The sequence below is a fragment of the Gopherus flavomarginatus genome, chromosome 14 (genome assembly GCF_025201925.1).
Source record: "Gopherus flavomarginatus isolate rGopFla2 chromosome 14, rGopFla2.mat.asm, whole genome shotgun sequence".
Taxonomy (NCBI): Eukaryota; Metazoa; Chordata; order Testudines; family Testudinidae; genus Gopherus; species Gopherus flavomarginatus.
Genome location: NC_066630.1, coordinates 23,308,316 through 23,332,699, shown reverse-complemented (window position 1 = coordinate 23,332,699; position 24,384 = coordinate 23,308,316). Strand labels below are relative to the sequence as shown.

Here is a 24,384-nt window from a genome sequence, read left to right as displayed (position 1 = left end):
GAACCCCAGTTAACTTAAAGCATTCAGTTCAGGTTTTTTGAAATACAATAAACTGATGTGTTTGCAAGCACTTAAGCACATCAAGTATCCTTACATGGAAACTGTATCTAAAAATTAGAAGAGAATGGGATTTTGTTAGTTAATTTTTATTGCAGCCATGGCTTTTCCTATAGGCTTTAGGGCAGCAATGAAAATGGATTAAGCTTTCTAGTTTACCAACCAGATCAACAGAAAAAATTCAGTTTTCAGTTTTTAAAATGTTAAAAATAAATCACAGTTCAAAACACTTCTATTAATAAAAACTCCCTTAAAAACAGACTATTAAGATTTTCAGAGAAAAATTCAACCAAATTACAGCTGTCACTCTAATCGACAAATCTACATTTTTTGAATAGTGTTTTTAATTTTTTTTAAACCACAAAGTTAAAATAAACATCTTTTAATTTTGTCGGTCTTGCAAAAGAAAGTGCCAGGTTTTTGGAACTATATATGCAAAAATATGTGAATAAACTGCTATTGCATGGGCAATCTGGGTAAATGCACATGCCACCCACCAGTCAGAGCAGTTTAAATGGTCCTTTACATGTGAGTCCTGTGATTTTAAATGCATCAAAGAAAAGTGCGTGCGCATATTTTTGTATGCACACAATTCATTGACATGGAATGGTACGTGCTGCCTGCCTGGCTCTGCAGCAGTAGACATTATTTCCAAAAAAAAAAAATCAGAGAAGCTCAATCACCAACAAAAATATTACGATATGACAAGAATCTTAGTAATCAAAGTTGCTGTCATTCGTATTAAAATTAAAACAATGATACTCTGATGAACTCCATTCAAAATACAGGGAGAAAAGAAAAGCGTTTTCTCAACAAAAAGGATAAAATCATTAGGGGAAAGTTTCTAAAATATTACAAAAGCATTAGAAACAAAAGCTGGTAAAAACAACCATTTAAATGGTATGATATTATAAGAAGATGCATCTGCTCTCCACTCACCATGACTCTGTAGCTAAAAGACTGCGGTGGTTCAAAGAAGCCTGAGAACTTACCTGCAACAGAGTGCGTTGTGAAGCATGGAAGAAAAAGGCAATACCACAATGCAAGAAGATAAAATAGATCATGGAAAATATACTTGCAAGCTAGAAAAGAGCATGCCAATATAACCTGAGATTTGTTTGTCACTACTTAAAGGTAATGATAGGAAATGCAAGCTTTCAGTGTTAATTCAGCCATCAGCTTTAAACCAAGAAACAAACATGGGGAACACAAATTGTTTTAACCAAACTTGCAGCAGAGAGGAATAGACAGTACAATCTTTGCTAGCCTTGCTGTTTCTTATAGGATTCATGTAGCAAGGGAAGTTGAATTTATATTTAACTTTTCTAAGCACAATTTAAATTGCTTAATATTTTGGTTAAGAGTAAAGACAGTTCTTCAAGATGTGTTGCTCATGTCCATTCAACTTAGGTGTTTGTGCTCGCCACATGCACTGGTGTCGGAAGTTTTTCCCTCAGCAGTATCTGTAGGTGACCAGCTCTGGTGCCTCCTGGAGTGGTGCGCATATGCTGCGGCATATAGGGCACTGCCGGCCACCACCACCTTCAGTTCCTTCTAGCCGGAAACTCCGTTCGTGGGGAAGGAGGGCACATTCTGGAACTATCATGAGCAACACATCTCGAAGAACGCCAGTTACGGAAAAAGGTAACTGTCTTTTTTTCTTCGAGTGATTGCTCATGTCCATTCAGCTTAGGTGACTCCCAGCAGTACCCAGGGAGGCAGGTAAGGAGTTCAGGGACATGTAGATTGCAATACAGCTCTGCCAAACCCAGCATCGTCCCTGGCCTGCTGCATGATGGCACAGTGAGCCACGAATGTGTGTACCAAGGACTATGTTGCGGCTCGACAGATGTCCTGGATCAGGAGGTGTGCCAGGAAGGCCGCTGAGAATGCCTGCGCTGTAGTCGAGTGGGCTCTCACAACTGGCGGCGGTAGGACTCCTGCTAACTTGTAGCAGGTCCAAATGCAAGAGGTGATTCAGTTAGAAATCTTTTGCATGAACACTGGGAGGCCCTTCATCCTAACAGCTGTAGAGAGGAAAAGTTAAGTCGATTTACGGAAAGGCTTTGTACAATCTAGGTAGAAAGCCAGAGCCCTTCCTATGTTCAAAGCGTGAAGGCGACTCTCTTCACTAGTCTCATGGGGCTTAAGGTAGAAGACCAGAAGAAAGATGTCCTGGCTCATGTGGAGGAGAGTAGACACCACTTTGGGAAGGAAGGCCGGGTGGGGCCGGAACTGGACCCTGTCCTTACAGAAGACCATGTACGCTAGTTCTGAGGTCAGGGCTCGCAACTTGGAGACTCGCCTCGCCGACATTACCACCACCGGGAAAGCTGCCTTCTGTAATAGGTGAGAGAGAGAGAGCATGAGGCCAAAGACTCAAAGGGTGGGCCCATGAGCCTGGACAGAACCAAGCTGAGATCTCACTGTGGGACTAGGGACTGGACTTGAGGAACGAACCTCTTGAGGCCTCTAAGGAACCTGACCGTCATGTCGGGGAGAACACAGTCTGCCCCTGGATTGGCGGATGAAAGGGCGAAATGGCTGCCAGGTGCATCCTGACAGAGCAGTGCACCAAGCCCTGGTTCCTTAAATGAAGTCCAAGATCGACTGCACTGAAGAATGCGAAAGGGAGATGCATTGCTCAGCCTCCCAGCAGGAGAACCTCACCCACTATGCCAGATATATCTGCCTAGTCCAGGGCTTTCTACTCTTGAGGACCTTCTTGACCCTGTCCGAACAGGCCCGTTCATCGGGGTTCAGCCATGCAACATCCACGCCAAGAGGTGGAGGGACGTGAGGTTAAGGTGCAAAAGTCGGCCATGATCCTGTCACAGCAGGTCCGGTCATTTCGACATTGCCCATGGAGGGATCATTGACAACCTTGACAGTGTCCAAAACCAGTGCTGGTGAGGCCACGGCGGGGCAATCATGACAAGCTGTGCCTTGTCCCTCTTGATTTTCACTACGACCTTGCTGATGAGCGGAATCAGAGGAAACGCATATGTCATAAACATACAGCTAAGGGTAGCATAAAATCCCTCTTTACCCTGTAAGGGGTTAAGACGCTCAGGTAACCTATCTGACACCTGACCAAAAGGACCAATGAGGGGACAAGATACTTTCAGATCGGAGGCGGGGGGAACAGGCTTTGTCTCTCTGTTCTGTGGGCTTTTGCCGGACACAGATCAAGGAAGCAAGCAATCCAGCTCCTATAAAGTTAGTAAATATTTAGCAAGGAAATGTGTTAGTTTACTTTTATTTTGGCTTGTGTTTTCCTTTGTGTAAGAGGGAGGTTTATGCCTGTTTTTGTAACTTTAAGGTTTTGCCTAAAGGGGAGATCCTCTGTGTTCTTGAGCCTTTTGTTATTCTGTAAAGTACTTACCATCCCGATTTTACGCAGGTAATTCTTTTGCCTTTTCTTTAATTAAAATTCTTCTTTTAAGAACCTGATTGATTCTTCATTGGTTTAAGATCCAAGGGTTTAGGTCTGTGTTCACCTGTACCAATTGGTGAGGATATTATTCTCAAGCCTTCCCAGGAAAAGGGATGTAGGGGATTGGAGGATTATTTCAAGCCTGCCCAGGAAAAGGAGTGTTGGGGCTTAGGGAGATATTTGGGGAAGGTAGAGCTCCAAGTGATCCTCCCTAAATGTTTGTTTAAATCACTTGGTGGTGGCAGCGTTACTTAATCCAAGGTATAAGAGAGAAATTGTGCCTTGGGGAGTTTTTAACCTAAACTGGTAAAAATAAGCTTAGGGGGTCTTTCATTCTGGTTCCCACATCTGTACCCTAGAGTTCAGAGTGGAGAAGGAACCCTGACAGCATACATCAGGCTCCCTGACCACGGCAGGAGGAAGGCATCAGAGAGGAAGCCCTTGCCCAGACCCCATCTGAAGCAAAACCTGTGGCACTTTCCGTTCTGCCTGGTAGTGAACAAATCCACCCGGGGAGTTCCCCACCTCTGGAAAATCATGCTGGCTACCTTCGGGTGAAGCACTCACTCATGGTGAGAGAAGTCCCTGCTTAGGCGATCTGCTTGCGTGTTCCTGGCCCCTGGAAGGTGACAAGCCTCTAGATGGATTCCGTGGTCGATGCAGAAGTCCCAGAGATGGAGTGCCTCTTGGCAAAGGGCCGAGGATTGCGCTTCCCTTTGCCTGCTGATGTAGAACATCAAGGCCATGTTGTCTGCGAGGACTTTGACCACTCTGTCCGACAGGTGAGGCCAGAAGACTGTGCGTGCTCTATGCACCACCCATAGCTCTTTGATGTTTATATGTAGGTGCACCTCGCATGTGAGGTCTGAGGCGTCCGAAACCAACTCGACTGAGTGAGGAGTGCTGACGATGGGAACGCCTTCCAGGACTTTCCCGGGGCCAGTTCGCCATTGCAGTGAGGTAAGTACCGTCGCAGGGATGCTGAAAACCTTCTCCAGATGGTCCCTGGACTGGGAGTAGACTGTTGCTGGCCATTGCGTAAGGGATCACATCCAGAGCCTGGTGTGGTGCACCACATATGCACACGTCGCCATGTGACCTAGTATGAGGAGGCAAACCCTGGCCGTGGTCAGGGAAAACACAGATTTCCACGATGAGGTCTGGTACCCTGAATCTTTCCAGCGACAGGAATGCCCTGGCACAGGTCGAGTCGAGCACTGCTCCGATGAACCCTATCCTCTGTACCGGAACTAACATGAATATTTTGTCGTTCATCAACAGGCCGAGATGACTACACTTGGCTAGCAGCACCGCAATGTCTCCTTGGTCCTAGAGTTGCCCTTGACGAGCCAGTTGTCAAGGTACAGGTAGATCTGGATACCCCGATGTCTGAGGTAAGCCGCCACCACCGACATGCACTTGGTAAATACTCATGGTGCTACCGCTAGGCCAAACGGGAGGACTGCAACCTGATAGTGGTTGGGACCTACCGTGAACCGGAGGACGCATCTGTGTCCCTCAAAGATAGCGATGTGGAAGTATGCATCTTTCAGATCGAGGGCAGCATACCAGTCTCCTGGATCCAGGGAGGGGATGATGGAAGCCATGGAGACCATGAGGAACTTCAGTTTCGCTAAGTTGAGGTTCAAGCCCCGCAGACAGCCATTGGCTTTGGGGATTAAAAAGTATCAGGAATAGAACCCCATGTTCCTGTACTCCACAGGAACTACCTCCACCACACCCAGCTGCAGTAGACCCTCCACCTCCTGCACAAGAAGATTTTCATGAGACGGGTCCCTGAAGAGGGATGGGGAGGGGTGGGTGGGAAGGGGGGGTAGAAAGTAACTGAAGGGTATAACCCTGGGCCACCGTATTGAGGACCCATCGGTCCAATGTTATAGATGCCATGCAGGGAGGAAGGAAAAAAGGTGATTAGCAAACAGAAGGGAGGAAGGATCTGGGGAAAGTCTGGTAGGTCACCCAAGGGTGTACCCTCAAAACAGGTGCATGCCCATCAGCTTACTGCAGATTGAGCCCGTCTGAGATGTAGACTGGGGTTGGTTGCCAGGGTGCTTCTTGTAGCCCCTGAATCTTTTGTGGGTAGGCTCCTGGTGAGGGTGGTTCCCCTGACTTTGAGGCTGCTGTGGCTTAAACTGTTTGCGGGCAGGGCCAGGGACGTAGAGGACCAGTGTTTTCAGGGTCGTATGGGAATCTTTAAGGCCATGGAGCATAATGTCCATCTGTTCTACGAACAGGGTGTGCCCGTCAAAAGGGAGGTATTGCATTGACTGCTGAGTCTCCGCGGAAAGGCCAGAGAGGAGCAGCCACAAAGCCCTGCACAAGTCCAGTCTCCTGGAATCTTTATTCTTAGGGGTAGCCCCCAGCTGACCCTGTCTCTCCCTGTGGTTGACTGCCTCTACCACTAGGAAATAGGGAGCAGGGTGGGTATAAAAGGTACTCATGGCCCTTGGATGGCACTAACTACTTGTGCCATACCCTCTTGGAGATCAGAGGCAAGGAGAAGGTGGTTTGCCAGAGGGCATTTGTAATTTTAGTGACCCTCTCATGTAGGGACAAGGCTACCCTGGCCGAGGCCATGGGGAAGAGAACATTAAACAGGGAGTCTGCAGGTTTCTTTAACTCCTCCACCTGGAGGCCCAGGTTGGCGGCAACTCTCTTTAGCAACTCCTTATGTGCCTTAGCATCATCCTGAAGCACCAGTGGAGGGGGCATTACTATCGTCTGGCAACGATGAGGAGGAAGCCGGTACCAAGTGGCCCTCCACAACCATAGGTGGTCCAGCGGCTTACTCGCCCACTTCTTCCTGTGCCTGCAGTGTGCCTGCACCCGAGGCCTCTTGGGCTGTAGGTGGGTGGGAGAGGGCTGTAACCAGTCTCTCTGAAGCTCCAGATACCGAGCGGGCGGCCTGAGTGAACCCCCATGGGTTCCATGGGTACTGCTATGCTGACCACAGAGTCTGAGGCCACGGGTCTGGCTGCAGTGCTGCCCACATATTCTGCATCGTAGGTGTCAGAGCCTTGCTCCCACGCCTAGGAAATCTTGTGCCAGAGCCCGAGTGATCGCTCCCCTGCGACTAAGACGGGGCTGATTGGTGGCTCTGTCGGGATCGGTACCAATCGCCCGTCCCAAAGTTGGATGTGGCTGACCTTGAGGAGTGTCTGGATAGGGGCCTTGGTGACCGGCAGTGCTCGGCGGATCCACGATGGCCCCTGGCTGGCGATCTATGCCTCACACTTAAAGAGGAGTACCGGGATGTGGAGCGGGATCGGGAACTAGATGCAGCTGCACGTGGTGACACCGCTCTGAGGGATCAGCGACAGTCTGGGGAATGGTACCATTGGTCCCTCAACCTGTCCCTGGAGCAGTACTGGTGCCACAGAAATTCTGGGTGCTGACTCAAACTCCTGCAGGGAGGCACATGCCTTCAGGTGCATGCACTCGGTTAACGGCAAGCCACGCCTCAAGTCTCTCTACCCTTGTCTTAAGTCCGGAGACCGGATGGGGCTAAGAAGCTTCTGCTTACCACAGCCAGAAGCGTGTCAGCTGCAAGAGGGTGACCGCTGGCAGGATGTCCCCTGCAACGGGGAGTGCTGCCAGAAAGGTGAAGACTGTGATGGTCCCAAAGCGAGTTTACCCCAGGACCCGCAGGGACAGGAGGGGGTGGCACCGGGAGGGACATAACGTCTTGCACTCCTTGGAGGGCCTCCAGTGTGGACGGCACCCAGAGGAGACGAGGACCTCCACCGCTGCAGGCTGGGCTACACTACTCAACCTAGGCTGGGGCCCAGGATCCCGAAGGGGGTGAAAAGGCTCCCGAGACAGAGCCTTGGTCCACCCCAGACTTGTCCTTTCCCTTGCGGGAAGCTAGAGATGTTCCTCACCCCATCATCCTGGGCTTCTTGGCTGGAGCCATGGAAGGCAGCCGGTGCAGGCTCATAGGCAGTACTGGCGGGGCACTGGGCACCGAAGTCATGGTGCTTGGCGCAGAATCGAAGTGCTTCTCCGGCATCGGGGTAAGGGCAGACTCCATCAGGGGCACCTTCAAGCGAATGTCACGCTCCTTCTTTGTCCTGGGCTTGAAGGACTTGCAGATTTTGCTCTTATCACTAATGTGACCTTCTCCTAAGCACTGTAAACAACTATTATATGGATCGCTAATGGGCATGGGCCTTTTACAGCAATTGCAGGGTTTAAATCCTGGGGACCGGGGCATGCCCCATTCTGAGGCGAAGTCCCTTTAGGGACCTACTAAGTCTCTAACTTAAATAGGTTGAGCTAAACTAGAGGGAAACTATATACAGTAATATTTGCAAGACGCAAAAGAGTTTGAACGAAAAGCAACAACTCTAGCTGAAGCAGCACCAGTTCCATGCAGCGGCAGCGGCAGCAAGAAGGAACTGAGGGTGGAGGGGACTGGTGGCGCCCTACATGTTGCGGCACACGCGCACCACGCCAGGGGACGCCAGACCTGATCCCCTACAGATACTGCTGAGGGAAAAACTTCTGGCACCAGCGCATGTGGCGAGCACACACACCTAAGTTGAATGGACATGACCAATCACTTGAAGAAGACTATCTTCTTCTTAATTACCACATCAAAACATTCATTTCATTCATTTACAAAAATGAAATGATAGTTACAGTAGCTACCAAGAGTATCCCAAGATATAACTGAAATCAGATGTTTAACCATTGTAGATTAAATTAATCTTTATTTGCCTCTCACTGGGACAATGAATAGGGATCATCTCTTAATATGAAGTTGGCATCTTTTATACAACCCTCTTCCTGACTTTTCAGACGAGAGAGAGTACTGAAGGATCTGTGCCCTTCCTGTCTCCTTCTTGAGGGTGTCTATGTTAGCACACAAGTTTCAGAGAGGAAATATTACATCAATTACCAGTACCAATTTATGAGTTATTTCTATTACCTGCAGCAAGAGCAACAGCTACAGCCTGTTGATTTGCAGAACACAGAATCTGGATACCCAATGGGAGACGTGGGCAGGTGTGTTTCACTGCAGCACTAATGACTGACATTGCTGCAGTTATTTCTGGCCCAACATAAACCGTGTAAGGAAGGTCGTGCATATTTTCCACTATCAAGCCATCCTGTGGAGATTATTATAGAGAAATCTGATTAAACTGAGAAGAGCCATTTCAAAAAAATCATAGCTATTTTGATATTAGACAAAGACTTGTATTAAAAAGAAACACTATATTTAAAGATTTTTCTTCAAAGAAGGGATTATCTACAGTAAATTGTTGATGCAAATACCCACTTGCAAAAATGCTTTAATCAACATCATGATATCTGTAATCACAAAATGAAATAAATGTGATTTCAATTACACATTTTGTCAACTAGATTTCCTTTGAATCTGTACTACAATGTGAACTATAGAGGAGCAGGTTAAATCATAAATCTAATTTAAAATACATACTGCAGAGTCAAACCTCAATTATTCAGATGGAATAGGGTATACTGAGTAAGTTTGGACAACTGCATTTTTATATAATCAAGGAAATTTTCAAATTAATTAATATCAAGAGATTAAACTTATTTTGGATAAACAAAGGTTTCTTTGTTTCTTTTTTTTTTTAAACTGTATCAATGAAAATGTTTTCAAATGACTAAAATTTGAGGGAGAAGAGGAGGAATTAAATCTCTATCTATAGTCTTTTTAAGGTGCCTATAACTTTGGTATTAAGCTTCAACACTGCTCATATTTTAGACTCAAGATTGCTTAACAGAAGATGTTGCCAATTATTGTCTACTATATATGTCTCATTTGGTAGAAACACATATTTGGTAAACAATGGAGTGGCTATAAACTATTCTGCTGATTCAACCTGTGTGATTTATTTAACCTCTTTGTATATTATATGGGACATGGGTTGTTTTTTTTAATCATCAGTATGGTATACATTAGAAAACTGTCAGTAGCTGAAAATCATATATAATTATGTCCAGGACTAATAAGTTTAAACATGTATCCTTGAAAGATCAATTCAAATCTAATGTTTTGCCTTCACATACAGATTCTTAAAAGAATTTGGAACTCCCTAACCTATCTTCACTTAAATCTAAAAGTACAGAAGGGAAAAATTTGAAAAAAAATACATAACTCCTATTTTCTTTACAACTCCATAATTGGGGAAAGTGAGATTGTTCTAAGAGGACTTAGCCTATCAAGGGTGTCCTAACTGAACTATATGTGTTTGGAAGGCACCAGAGACAGCATTTCAACAAAGAAAATTTTACCATAGGGACAATAACAGGTGAAATAACAATCTATGATGGTGCGGCTAATGGTAACTTAAGAATGTAGAACCAGGAAGAAAGACAAATATTTTTAAGGAAACATTACATTTGTACTTTTTTTCATTTTAACGGTATTTTTTAATGCAGAAGCTATTTCTGCAACAAAAGGTACAATATCATAAATGTGCAGCCAGCATGTGATGACCGAGTTGAAGACTAAATATCTGACATTACAGACAGACACCTAAAATGAAGGAATGGGAAAACAAATTTGAGCATTTAAACAGTCTCTTGAAAGTGTGATAAAACCAAATACATGAACCATACAAAAATAAATTTGATAGAAAATAACATAATAGGATACTGCTGATGTCCCCAAGTGACTGACAGTTAAATACCTAAATAAATAGAAGACATCTCCTTAAAGGCAACAGGTCACAGTTTTATTAGTTGGCTAACAAATGGTTATTCAGCAATGGACCTAGTCCTAGAACTTAAACCAATTAATGGAGCCATTCACCATTTGATGTTTCTTCACCGGGAGGACTCAGCTTTGCAAGTCAAGGATCCCCCAACCATGAGAAACAGTACAGGTATTGTGAAGAAACCTCAAATCTGTTCTTAATCATGTCCAATTCAACTGCACAATTTAACAGCTTTAACACCTTCACTTCTCATCCTGTGCTCATACTTTGGGATAAAGGTGACTGACTAACCATCAATCACTATATAGGGTTCTCAGAATTACACAATTAAAAACATTTCATAAAAATCTCTGAGATGCAGCAATTAATTGTCCCAGAAATTCCAACTTGATCAAATGTTCTCTAGTCTACTCATTCAAGAAGGTCTGCTGAACCCAGCTGACGTCAAAGGAAAGGTAAATCCCTCACCCTTCTCTCTCACACACCCATGTTAATCTACTTTAAAAGACAGAATTTCTTTCTGGTCCCAAAGTTCCTGATTTGTAGAGCTCTGCAATTCCATTTTGCAGAGGATTTAAGATATTTCAAAATTTGGTTTTATTAAATTTCACAACTCTCTTCAAAACAGACTGGAGTCCCAACTCTGGGCAGTCCTCTCAGTGGGTTGCCCCACAGCTGCAGACCCTGAAAGCTCTGGGACCCTGGCTGAGCAGGAACCTTGTAAGTTGGGACTTGAAAACCCTAAGACCACCTATTCCATGGTACTCTGCCAGGCAAGCTATGGAAGGACCAAGGAGCCTGGGAGTTTAGGAGCTGGGGATCCCAACGCTTGTAGGCTCTCGGCTGCTGAAAAAACTAGGAGCCTGGGCTGCTGAAGAACCGGGTGGATGAGCTGGTAGGAAGCCAGAAATATTTCCAAAAATTGCAAATTTGTCAAAGTCTCTGCAAAAAGTTTGCCAATTTGTCAAAATTGAAATTCTCTGACTGAAAAAGTTTCCATTAAAGAACTTCTGATCAGCTCTATCAGTCAGTTTACTTTTTTTTATTTAAACGTCTGGCCACGACAGAAAGGGTGTTGTGCATGAAACAAAAACTTCTTGTATTGAAATGCTACTGGCATGGTCTCTCTTTGCTTAGCATGATGTATATGCTGCTGAATTCTTTGATGGCTGCTCAGTCCAATGCACAAGTGACAGTCCCATCCTCAGGTAGGGCACACTAGCAATGCTCTGAATCAGAGCAGCAGATTATTTCCTCCTCTAACATCACAAAGCTCAATCCAGTCCGCCTCACAATGCCTCACTCCATCTACAAGCTGACTCCGACAACCAGAACAGCATTTCCCAATCATCCAGAGAGATTCCAAAGGATACTAAATAATCCTTGTAAGCACCCTGAAATCTATGCAGCAGTCTGCCTCTCTTTTTAGACCCATTGCAATCTTCAGAGTACAGCACACACTTTGGGATCCTGTTATCCCGCATTTGGTTGACATATCCAAACTACCTTAGTCTTTTTTTACTAATCAACATTGCTATGAATGACATACCAGCACAATTTAACACTTCCACATTTATCAGCCTATCTTGTGATTTTATTCGAAGAATTTTACACAAGCATTTGATATTAAAGCTGTTTAGTCTTTTGATACATTTGATGCAAGCTGTCCATGTTTCTGAGCCATATAGAAGAGTGGATAAAGCACATCTCATAAATACAGGTTTTCACTTTAGTTGACAATTTATTATTGTACCAGGCTCTGTCTTGCAAAAGACCAAAGTTCCTGGCTGCTTTGCCAATTTTTCTAGTCAGCTCAGCATCAAGATCTACAATGCTGGTAACAGTAGAGTCAACATAGCAAAATTGGGCAACAACATCCAGATGAGTACCATTTAAGGTGATATCTGGAATTGGTTCTGAAGAGCCTTGGTGCATGATAGGTCTTCTTCAAGCTTATTGCTAGCCCAAAGATTTTACATGAATCAGAGAACTTAGTAATAAGATGTAGGGTATCAACACTGTGAGCCACAAGGGCTGCATCATCTGCAAACATGAAATACAGCCTTGCACTACACTCTGATCCATCACCAAGCAGATAACAGCCACCATGAGGAACCAGAAGGTGGCCAACAGATAGAATATAGAAGGATTCCTTGCTTCCACTGGCAGCATCATATCTCCCTCCAAAACGGTGAGGAAGTCAGTCACCTTGGCAAGCAGTTTCCAAACTTTCCAATCTCACAGAAGGCCTTTTCCTGGATCACAGGCAATGAGGTGGCTGCCCGCTGCGAGATTCAAGTCACCTGCCAGGACCTTGGGCACAACAAAAATGATCACCATGGAGGGAGAAATTATGCTATTAGATTTTTATTTGCTTGAGCAGCCGGAGGGCAAAAGTCCACACAGTTTTAAGAATAACTAATACAGAACACCCTAAAACTGAAAGGGAAAAACCAACCCCTAATTATGTGGAGAGTTTATACCAGGGGTTGGCAACCTTTCAGAAGTAGTGTGCCGAGTCTTCAGCTATTCACTCTGATTTAAGGTTTCGCGTGCCAGTAATACATTTTAATGTTTTTAAAAGGTCTCTTTCTATAAATCTATAATATATAACTAAACTATTGCTGTATGTTTAAGAAGCTTCATTTAAAATTAAATTAAAATGCAGAGCCCCTCCGGACCAGTGGCCAGGCCCTGGGCAGTGTGAGTGCCACTGAAAATCAGCTTGCGTGCCGCCTTCGGCACCCGTGCCATAGGTTGCCTACCCCTGGTTTATACTGTTGTACAGGATGTAGAAGCTAGTAGAGCCCTAGAACTGTAAAAATAATGATTTATTGTGTGTATGCATCATTTGAGAGGCGAAAAGGACCCCAGCCAGTGGTTGTTTGTGGGTTTGGTTTTTTTTAATTATATTACAGATTCTTAGAACTCATGAGATGGGAATTCTCTTCTTTACCCCAGAGTTACAGGAAAGTCTCTTCTTCACTGCAGAGTTACAGGAGAAGGGCTAGAACTCCTACCCTCCCAGGGCGAGAAGCCCCCACTCCCATATTCCTATTGTGGTAGGAAGGGTTCCCAAGTCCTGATCACTGCCATGGAGTAAGAAGAGAAACATTAGTTCAATGAGCCCAACATCAGCGTCTCCTCTCCCTTTCTCAATTCCACCCTGTTAGCCAGTCTCACCAATATACCCGCCACCAACATACAGCCTTGGAAGATGCACTGCTTTGTGTATGCACTGACCAAGCTCAATCCACCCCAAAAGATCATTCTCATGAACCATAAAACAAATAGGAAGAACAGTGTCTACGTCTGTTCCTATGAAGAGAGCAGACATGAGGGACTGGACTGTGTAACAGGTGGCATTTCACAGCAGCTTCTAAGAAGAGAGGAAGCAGACTATGTGCTGACTCACAGTTTGAGAGGGAAGTCATAGAGCGCTATCTCTAGGCCTCAAATTAATGCTGTCCACACTGTGCTTCATGATGGGAAAAAAACAAAACAAAAACACTCAATAGCTCAAGTGGTAATTTTTGATTGTGTGGTTTGTACGGGAGCGGCGCCAGGGTTTTTGGCACCCTACGCGAGGGTCCTTCTGCGCTCCCGGTCGTTGGTGGCAATTCTGCGGCGGGGGGTTCCTTCCGCAGCTCCCGGTATTCGGGGCACTTTGGCGGCGGGTCCCGGAGCGAGTGAAGGACCCGCCGCAGAATTGCTGCCGAAGACCAGGAGCGCGGAAGGATCCTCCGCCGCCGAATTGCCACCAAGGGTGGCAAAATGCCACCCCCCCAAATCCTAGTGCCCTAGGCGACCGCCTAGGTCGCCTAAATGGAAGCACCGGCCCTGGGTTTGTAGACATACAGCACATTAGGTGATCCAGAGAATACAAATATTTTATATTGATAACAGTTCAGATAGAAAATTCTCACTAAAATTATTTATGAAAACTTCTGAAATTCTTCTATGAGCATTAAAAAAACACAGTATGTCATTTATTCATTAAAATCCAAAAATGAAAGCCTCTCCTATTACCGTTCTGAAGATCCCGTGTATACTATTTATGGAGGCATTACCAAAATCAGTAGGACTTTGCATTTTATTATTGCAACAGCTCCTGCCACAAGATATTAAAGCACAACAGCTCCAATCAAAAGCGTACATGCCGTTATGCACAAAAATTGACCTTTCCCATTAACCCACCTATAGCCAGACACTTCAGTAGATCTGTTCCTCTGCCAGAGTGCCCCTAAGCCCTGGGCAATGCCATAGGCTCTGGGTATTACTTTAATAACATGTTATTCTCTGGGTACCATCAGATAGAACTGTGTTCTTTTGCACATCATGTTGTTTCATTAAAAAAAGAGAACATATGTTCTGCAATATAGTGAGCTGAATTACAGATATATTAACTCAAAGCTTTCTTTCTTATTTTTGTGTCAAAATTATAACACTTACAGATTTTTGTGTTTTTACTGAATTCATGTGTATATAAAACAGATTTCATTATCATCAGACAGCTAATTAAAATGGTGGAGAGAAAACAGTTATGCTGTATTAAAGTTCTTGGAACTTAAGCTTATAGAGCAGAAATCTATGGCAACAGTTACTGTATTACATATTTCAAAACAGAATGTATTTGGATAGGAACAGATAAAACTCTTCTAATTATTTCTCTAGCATTTCTTTTTAGTTGAATATTAAGATTATTTATGTCTTACTTATTCAGACAATTGCCTCCCTTCTCATATAAAAAATTGCCTGTAATCCCTTTCATTCTGAGTGATGTGTTTGTGTGTCTAAAATGTATTACGTGCAAAATATTGTAACAACAAAAAGCTCTCCTTTTGTTACAATTAGCTATTGGATATTTGTTCTTCTGACTCCAGGGCAAGTCTACCATTTCCCTTAATACTGATATAGTTACACAAACAACAGTCTAGTAGAAAACTAACTTTCACTTAGAAATCATCAGTTTATATCTCCTTTCCAGCACTCGGGTACTTTCTGGACAAATCAATGCCTCTAGCTCTGCCTCAGTCCCTCCACTATAAACAGGATATCACTTGGTGACCGCTGTTGTTGGATAATGTGCCAACCCGTCAATCGATCCTGGAGCCTCTGCCGCTAAAAGTCTAGAGGCGCAGCAGGGCTAAGGCAGGCTCCACGCCATCCCCGGAAGCACCCAGCATGCTGGGGGGTGCAGGAGTCTCCGCGCACTGCTCCTGCAGCTCCCACTGGCAGAAACGGGGAACTGAGGTCAATGGGAGCTGCAGGGGTAGTGCCTGCAGAGAGGGGCAGTGTGTGGAGCCATGTGCCCCCGCCAGGGGCCACAGGGGCATGCTAGCCACTTCTGGGAGCGGCCCCGGGCCTGTGCAGGAGGGAGCCTGCCTTAGCCCTGCTGTGCCGCCAACCGGTAGTCGACCAAGGTAAATGTCACCCGAGCCCACACCTCTCCCGCACCCCCAGCCCTGAACCCCCTCGTGGAGCCAGCATTCCGTACACCCCCCTGCTCCATGCTGAGCCTCCTCCCAGAGCCAACACCCCATACCCCTCCTGCATTCCAACCCCCTTCTCTAGCCCTGAGCCCTCTCCCAGAGCCAGCACCCTGTACCCCTTCCTGCACCCCAACAATCTGACCCAGGCCAGAGCCCCCTCCTCCACCCAAACTTCCTCCCAGAACTTGCACCCCTTACCCCTCCTGCATCCCAATCCCTGCCACAGACTCAGCCCAGACCCCCCTCCCACACTTCAAACCCCTCGGACCCAGCACAGAGCCCACACCCCAACCTCCTACTCCAGCCAGGTGAAAGTGAGGGTTGGGGAGAGCAAGCGATTGGGGAGGTGGACTGAGTGGAGCGGGACCTTGGGGAAGGGGTGGGGCAGATCTTGGGTTGCACTTAAATTCAAAAAGTGATCATGTGTAAAAAGGTTGGAGATCACTGTCCTACAAGATCTATTTTCTTATTGTAGGAATAATCTACCCTAAACACAAGACCGGCTTTCCTTCAAAAGCTCTGCTTGAACAAAAAGATTTCTTCTTTATCTAAAGTAAGGGGTCTTTTGTGTACTACTCTGTTACTAAATCAAGGTACATCAGATAATAATTATGCAAGATTCCACCACACTGTAGTGTAGATGGGACTTAAGAAACTGGCCACTGCAAGGATTATTCCTGGGGAAATAAAAAATTCTGTGCACAATATTTTAAAATTCTGCATATTTTATTTGTCAAAATAACACAATATAATCATGCCAGTTTCAATTATTTTGACAATTTATTTCAAAATACCTGTCAGCAAGTGTATCTGTAACAATACAGACAACAAAAAATATTCAGAGATGTTTTTTGACAAACAGGTTTCTTACTAGGCATATTAATATAGACTTTGAGTAATAATTCATTTAAATTACAATACAGAAATGTATTCCCCACACCTCTCAGAAGCAGTGCAAAGACTTGGGGGTGTCAGCGGTAACGTCCCTGCACCCCCACTCAGCCAGCCTGCTGCCCCCATCCTCATGTGCCCCTGAACCTCCACTCCCGTTCAGACCCTGTGATCCCCACTAGCCCTTCTGAACCCCAGTTTAGGTGACCCCCTAGCAGCACCATGTGCCTCAGTCTGTTCCCCTCCCCCATGTCCTGTGCCTCCTCACCTGGCCCTGTGGGCAGGGCACTGTGAGAAAGGCGGCCATTGCTGTCTCCCTCTCCATGGCTGGCTGCTCAGCCTAGAGCCATCTGCCTTTTCTTTTGGTGCCATAGCAGTCTCTGGTGGGCAAAAGGAGTAATTGCAGCACTTCCCTGGCAAAATCTATTTTCTACCAGGTAGAAAAGGGAATCTGCGAGGGACATGAATTCTCTGTCTGCAGGGGCTCAGAATTCCCTCAGGAGTAAAGGATACTTACAAAGACTTTTCTCCATGCTAAAGTGCAGGATCCACTAAGACTCTAACCATCATTCCTTACCATATCCATGCAGCAGTTTTTAACTGCAGTTAAAAAACTAATACAAATTAGGCATATAGATGTAAAACTTTCCAAGTACAAAGGGGGTAGGAAGAATCCCAAATTCTTTACAAGGAGTCAGTGAGACAAGACAACTTGTTTGGGAAACTATATGGGTAAAAATTGACAACAGAGTCCATGTTTCTTTAGCAATGTTCTCATGCTAGCTGAGTATTTTGCTGTATTTTTAAATTGCCTATACTTCATTTTAGTATTTAAATAGTCTCAACTAGGTGATTAAAGTAATTGTTAATGAAAGTAAATGATGTGAAGAAGGAAACTTGAACCTTTGTTGTTTCAATGTAGAAGCTTTCTGTGAGGCTGAGTTAACGTAGGTCCAGTGATTTACACTGTGAACTCTGTATTTTTGCTATAAACACTTTCTTAAAATGAAAGCAGAATACTGGAAAAATTGCAGAGACCTTAAAGTCTTAGAATCTGTCACTTATAAAATCTTGTGTAGGCAACCTGGTTATTTGGCAATACAAGAACATGGTATTTGATATTTTTCAGCACAGATAGCCTCCTATCTGAGCACTCACTTGTCTTCATTATTGTGCTCCAACATTATAAATCCTTCATATTTACTATGTTAAAAAACTGCTAATGGACTGGGCAAGTCACCTTCTAAAGATGCAGGACTTCCTTTAATCAATGATGTGTATACAGAGTGCTTTGAAAATTTAGAACTGTCTGTAGCTTTGTCTACACTAAGCAATTTTAACAATTCTCAGCCTTGAAGTCACGGAAAGCCTTATCTACAATGGGAGTGGTGATAGCCTAGTGAAAAATGCTTGCTAAAAGGTCTATTGTAGATAGAATTCATGAGCAATAGTGGTAAAATCCTGTGTTTCCCCATGGGTGACCAAAGTATGAATCTTAAAATCCAACCTCTGCAGTAGGGCTGATGGGGCTTAGGATTGTTGCTGTGTAAGCACCTCTTCCAAAAGAGGAAGAGTCACTTCAGTGGTAAAGCCTGCCAGCTGATCTTGCCAATTTTCTACTATGGTAATGGGCACATTAGGAATGCCTATGATAGATGGTGCTGCTTCAAGATCAGCTAGCTCAAAAGCAGTTATGTCCAATTCACTTAGCCAGAGAAACGTTACAATATTGTGAAGATTCTTAGCATGGAGGAAATAGTTATATGCAAATGATGTAGGGGATCAAAGGGGGAAGACCTTTTATGAGGACCCATAGCTATTGTTCAGGATTTCTGATTCTAAACCATAGATACTAAATTCTTAATTGGCTTGGGTACACAGGGCACTCCTGCCTACGTAAACAAGTAATTATCAACAGGTAGTTGCCAGACAGCAGTTGGGTACATTTGAGTTTCACTCCCAGTGTCTGAGGCACTAAAGAACATCCATCTTCTAGTGGGAGAGGAGAACCATCAGGACCCTTCAAGAGAAGTGAAGAGGCAGTCTAACCATTCACCTCAAGTCCCCATGGGGGAGAGAGACAATAGATTCCTTGCCCCCCAAGAGGAAGCTGAGTTTGGAGGAGTTGAGCGCTCTCTCAATATCCAGAAACTAGGAATCCTTTGAGGTATCATGAGAACCAGTATACCATTCAAAGTGCTAAAGAAAATGGTTCAAGTGATATAGGGTAGCAGAAGGAAAGCATTATCAGGGTTCTCAGCACAATTTGATAACAGCCTCCTTATTGATATTCACAGTTATTACTGACCCTCATTATCAAAAAAGTAGGTGTGTGGTTTTCATTGTTTTTTCAGAGTTCTCACGTGTTTGGTGTTGCAATCACAATGCAATAAGGTATTTCAACTGTAAAGCCTATCTCAAATGTTCAGCTTGTGAATGCTACATGGAATGTTTGTGCTCCTACTTCTGCTTTGAGTGAATATAAGATTTAATATGCAGAGAAATTACTGCATTAACCTTTCATCTATCTACAGAGCGAGTTTTAAAGCTTGTAAGTGAAGAGCTTAGCAATTTTGATACTGTAAAGTATGGCAGCCCAGTCAGCCCAGGATTTGTTACATTAATTGAAGAAGGGGAATTGAGGATCCAGCAAAGAAAGGCAAAAAGTAAAAAAAAAAATGTTTTAACAAACATATATAATAATACTAGTATACATTTTCTTCATCAGATTTTTTAAAATGTATTTTTGATGCTGTTTCAGTTCTGTCCCTAAAGGCTTCAATATATAACTCCTTACACAAGGGAAACAAAATTTCCCCTGCTAAATGTTAATTTAAGCTCCAGTAGTATAGTCAAATAATGGAATGTGTGACAGTGGCTTTAAGAGAACTACAGATTACCTTTGTACCCAAACCCTCTACCACAATGTTCATCTCTAGCTTCCCTACTCCGGCCATTCTACACAAAGCCCTTCTGCTGGTCTTTTTCCTCTCCTGCCACTCTAACCACATCACACTCTAGTTGCCTTAATTCTGTCGCTTATTTCCTGTCGTATTTTCAGCAAGTGCTCAGAGTGGTTTGTGCTGTAGAATGGCAGATCTTAACTGGGAGGTCCACAAGCAGGTTTCAGGGCCAGCGCTAGACTCACTGGGGTGCAGGGCAGAGACTAAGGAGCCAAAGCCCTCGTACCGCCACTTGGGTCTCAAGCCGAAGCCCGCATCCTGCCAGATTTACACTAACAAAAATAATATTGTTTTTTATTTTTGTGCCTATTATATATGTGTGTGTTTAACTTTATAAATATCAATTTAATACATCTTTTAATCTATTAGATATGCAGAAAAACAGTTGTGGTACAGGTGGGCTGTGGCGTTTTTATAGCATGTTGAAGGGCCTCAGAAAGAAAAAGGTTCAGAACCCTTGCTGTAGAAGACAGAAGAAAACCCCCCAAACCCATAGATCCTGCCTCAACTATCTTACAGCCTGAGGCATCAGTCCAGAAAAATCTGCATGGGTAAACTCTGTGAAGCCAATGGCCCTCTTTGTAGGCACAGAGATCTGCCTCCATGGAGCAGTTCACATGGTTTGGGCGTAAGTTTTTAACATCTCAAATTCTACTTCGGTCTCTGCCTTCAAGGCCATACATAACCTTGTGCCCACTAACAACTGACATGTCTTCTACTCCTCACAGATTTCTTCTTAATACTCCCTTTCATCTCATTCTTTCACTTTCATGCACCCTGCTCTCCTTCCCCACTTTTACCATGACTCCTTCTAGTTTATCCATCCAATACTCTGCACACTCTTCTTTACATTAAATGTTGTTCTGTGTCTCATTTCTAGCTTTCTGTAATTTGAGATTATGCTCTCAGATTCAATCTTACGCTGACTGTAAAGTACCATGTGAATTTATGATACTATATAAAAATAAAACATATTCAAAAGGTTACGCAGAAAATAAAAGTATTTCACAGGAGTGACTATTTATCCATTTAAGCCCTGTTTAAAGCCCAGTCACTGAGACCCTGCATTATTGCCATGCCAGAAACTTGAAAGTCAAAGCAAAAAGTGCAGCAACGCATGGATACAGAGCGCAATGAAATGTTTAAAACATACCTTGACCTTTTAAAAGGACATGCACCCTGTTAAAAATCTGCTGAACTATGGAAATTACTACAACACCTGAGGTTCATAGAAATTCAGTCACTAGTACCTGCATTTTGTTGCCTTTGGCTGAGACTGGCCTTTCAGATCTTCTCTTCTAGATATGCAAAGTAGACGAGCACTTACTGCCAGGGGTACATCATGGAAGGATTACACTTAGCAGAAACGGACACAGGTGCTTTTTGTACCCTGCATAATATAGACTACAAAGGGGCAAGCACAACCAGAACAGGTTGAATCTGCTTAGAGGGGAAGTGGAGATGCTTGATCTGCTGCCTGGGCATACTCCATTCTCCAGTGAGACGACAAAACAGAGCATTTTAATGATATTAAAATACGATATGTAGGGCAAACAAATATACCACTTTGTCAGACCAGTTGTGCAATTTTATCTAAGAACAGAGTTAACTAGATTTTTTGCAATAATCAACTTTTCTTAATCATATTAATTAATATTTGTGTTATCATAGTGCCTAAGAGACCTGTTTATGTAACAGGAACCCATGTGGTAGGCACTGTACAAACACAAAACAAGAGATGACAATCTGACTTCCTTAACTGGTCTGATTCTTCTAGGAGTTGATTGTAGATATGCTTAAGTGATTGGCCCTGAGCTGCAAAGTGCTGATCCAGATTCTTTCAAAGTTCAGGAATACTGAGATCTAGACTATTATAGAAATTGAGGCCATCTGCAAAATGTGGATCTAGGATTGAATTTCAAACATCTTCTAACAATCTGCATGTCAGTCTGGATCCAGGTTTTGGCAAGAACTCTAATATAAATGTGATCTTGAAAATATTAGCTCCACAGAACCAAGATCTGTTGTGTTCTAACATAGCAATATCTTTATTCAAAAATTAAAAGAGAAGGATGAAAAATGGAACTTACAACTCCAGCATCCTTATAAATCTCAGCCTCATGACAGGCTTTATCAGTGATCTGGGTCAATGGCAAACTGCTCCGTGGTGTCCCTGCAAAGAACAATAATCTTATATGCCATGATACAAGCAGAAATCAAAACCAAGTCAGAGCTAGATTAAGATTATTGCAAGCACTGACAGAAATGCCAAGTAGGCATAAATTGCCAGAGTAAATAATGAGTAGTAGGCTGTTGCATAGTGTCTCATACCTTAATGGCATCTTGTCCCTAGTAGAACTTGACTGACATGCTTTTACTACTGAGTTCCTAAAAATGGTTTAAAAGCGCTTATACTTCAGGAATATCAAACGTAACCTTACACTGAAGCAGACCAGCACCTAGCTTGTCATTCTTGCCTGTAATTGTGATCACACCTCATTCTTTACCAGTGACAATGCATGTATTTCAATCAGTGGCAATGTCACAGGCAATTACGCTGCACCGGTGATGGGAAATTAATACGAAGAAGACCAAAGAAATTGACAGGTAGGGATCCTTGGTAGGGATTCTCCAATGATTCATGAGAAGTGGAGGTTAAGTCTTGCATTCCAATTTTCCCAGAGGTACACAAACAGGAATGATGCACAGGAGAAAATTTAAAGACTGCATTAGTGCTAGAAGGAAGGTTCTTAGCACACAGGACTGTATCCAAGACACAGAGATACAACTGCAATAGTAAACTGTTGCAAAATAAGTCATTGATGAGTAACAGGCAAAAAGCAGTGAAGTCTGCTATTTTTCTGTCTATTCTCCCTAAAGATAAGATGGAGCCCAAAAACTTTCAAGTGTCCTCTGATATTTTCATGCCTAACTTTAGGCTTTATTTTCAGAGGTGCTGAACACACAATACCAACAGAAGAGGCTCATAGACTCATAGACTTTAAGGTCAGAAGGGACCAATATGATCATCTAGTCTGATCTCCTGCATAAAGCAGGCCACAGAATCCTACCTATCCACTTCTATAACAAACCCCTAACCTATGTCTGAGTTATTGAAGTCCTCAAATTGTGGTTTGAAGACCTCAAGCTGCAGAGAATCCACCAGCAAGTGACCCATGCCCCATGCTGCAGAGAAAGGCGAAAAACCTCCAGGGCCTCTGCCAATCTGCCCCGGAGAAAAATTCCTTCCCGACCCCAAATATGGCGATCAGCTAAACCCTGAGCATGTGGGCAAGAGGCATTCAGCATCTCTGAAAATCAGGCTGTAGGTGTCACAAAATTGGGCAACCAAACTCAGAAGCCACTCTAAAAATACTGAGCCTAGTGCATGCTCACCTTCAATTTGTCTGCCACAGCCCTAAGACCACTCTGGGCAGGGCCTGAAGAATTTGCCTGATACTGACTAGCTAATATTACAGATGCTCCATTGTGGAGTCAAGGACAAATGTCTCAGTGAAAAACCTGCATGCTCATCTCAGCTATTGGGCTTCCAGATAAGTCACTGTCACTGTATCCTGACAAGAAACCCTGATCTTTTGTCTCCCACTCCCGCCCATAAATTCTCAGTTCCCCCCAGTCACTCTCCATCACCTTCCCTCCATGGGAACGGTGAGCTCAGCAACAATGTTAACTTCCAATCTTCCCTAAAAACAAAACAACAAAACGAACAAACAAAACCCACACAACAACAGGGACTGCAGTTCTTCTGGCTCCCTTCCCAGGAGCTCAAGCTGTGGAAGCTTAAATGTCCCACTCAGCCAGGGCTGCATGGGGATCTCAGAAAATGTCACTTATTCTAATGTTCTGGACAGCAGAGCAAATCCAGTCAACAAACTTGTGCAACTTAGGTAAAGTCCAGGGAGCGGACTCCTATGCAAAGACTGGATCTGGTTACGCGTAACAGCACCTGCTATGTTGTGATCATATAGTGAATAGTGCATTTCTACCTTGCTAGATTACAGACATATGGAGGTAGGCAAGAGGCAGCAAGGTGGACAGTGTGGAAGAATGTCAATATGCTAACTCCTCCCTACTTCTCTTCTGTGCCTTCTTGGATGTTGAGAAATAGCAAACATAGGTCAGTGAGGTAGTTCTTAAATCAGACTCACTGGAAACAGGTTTATCTGAGCTGCAATCAATATAAAAACTCTTTTTTTTTACCTGGCAATGCCCTCACGTGCACCATCCCAATGACAACTGATTTTAATCGCCCAAAGAGCTTCAGAAACTTCATGACCTATGGAAAAACGGACCGGGGGTATCAGTCAGTCTCAGGGGGGCAAGCTCTGAACACTCATGTGGCTCATTACTGAGAGCTACAGCCCAGTGTGACTGCGGCAATCCACGGGAAGGGAAGAGATGCGATTTAAAGCTCAGGAGCTTCCCAGCGTGGAAAGCCGGGACGTACTGAGCCAGGGCAGGCAAATGGCCCACCCAGGCAGGCGCTATGAAGCTCGGCCGGGCCGCCTGCCCCAGTCAGCTCCCCCCGGGCTCTTCCCCTCCTAGTGCGGCCCTGCCCCGGCGGCTCCCCGTTACCTGAGCAGGTCTCTCGGAGAAGCCCGGCGGTGCGACCCCCTCGGCACGGCCCTGCCGCCCTGTTTACATCCAGGGGAAGCCACGCTGCTTTCTCCCGCTTCCGCGTCTGGGCCGCCGGCTCCTCCCCCGCGCCCGCAGGCCCCGCCCGAGCCGGCTGCCCGCCGAGCCGGGTGGCCGCGCAGGCTGGCCCCCGCCCCTCTCCTCCTGCCCCCGGGCCCAGCCCCCTGCGCCCCGCCGCC

At 44.5% G+C, this 24,384-nt stretch overlaps 1 protein-coding gene across 7 annotated transcripts in view; it reads right to left on the bottom strand.

The window, feature by feature from the left end:
• The window catches only part of LOC127034352 (uncharacterized protein F13E9.13, mitochondrial-like), a 68,351-nt gene extending 44,090 nt beyond the window's left edge, over positions 1–24,261 (bottom strand). For 6 of the 7 annotated variants that reach the window (XR_007769359.1, XM_050923113.1, XM_050923114.1 and 3 more), the window contains exons 1-4: positions 24,146–24,243; positions 23,771–23,846; positions 21,640–21,722; positions 8,445–8,625 (exon numbers count right to left, since the gene is read on the bottom strand). Coding sequence is in view for 6 of the 7 variants with exons in the window: in XM_050923113.1 (XP_050779070.1) it covers positions 8,445–8,625; positions 21,640–21,722; positions 23,771–23,843 (337 nt within the window). In the remaining variant the exon portion in view is untranslated. Of the gene's footprint in view, positions 1–8,444; positions 8,626–21,639; positions 21,723–23,770; positions 23,847–24,145 lie in introns of all 7 variants that reach the window. The other variant, XM_050923117.1, reaches the window with a different exon arrangement.
• Positions 24,262–24,384: the final 123 nt, after the last annotated feature.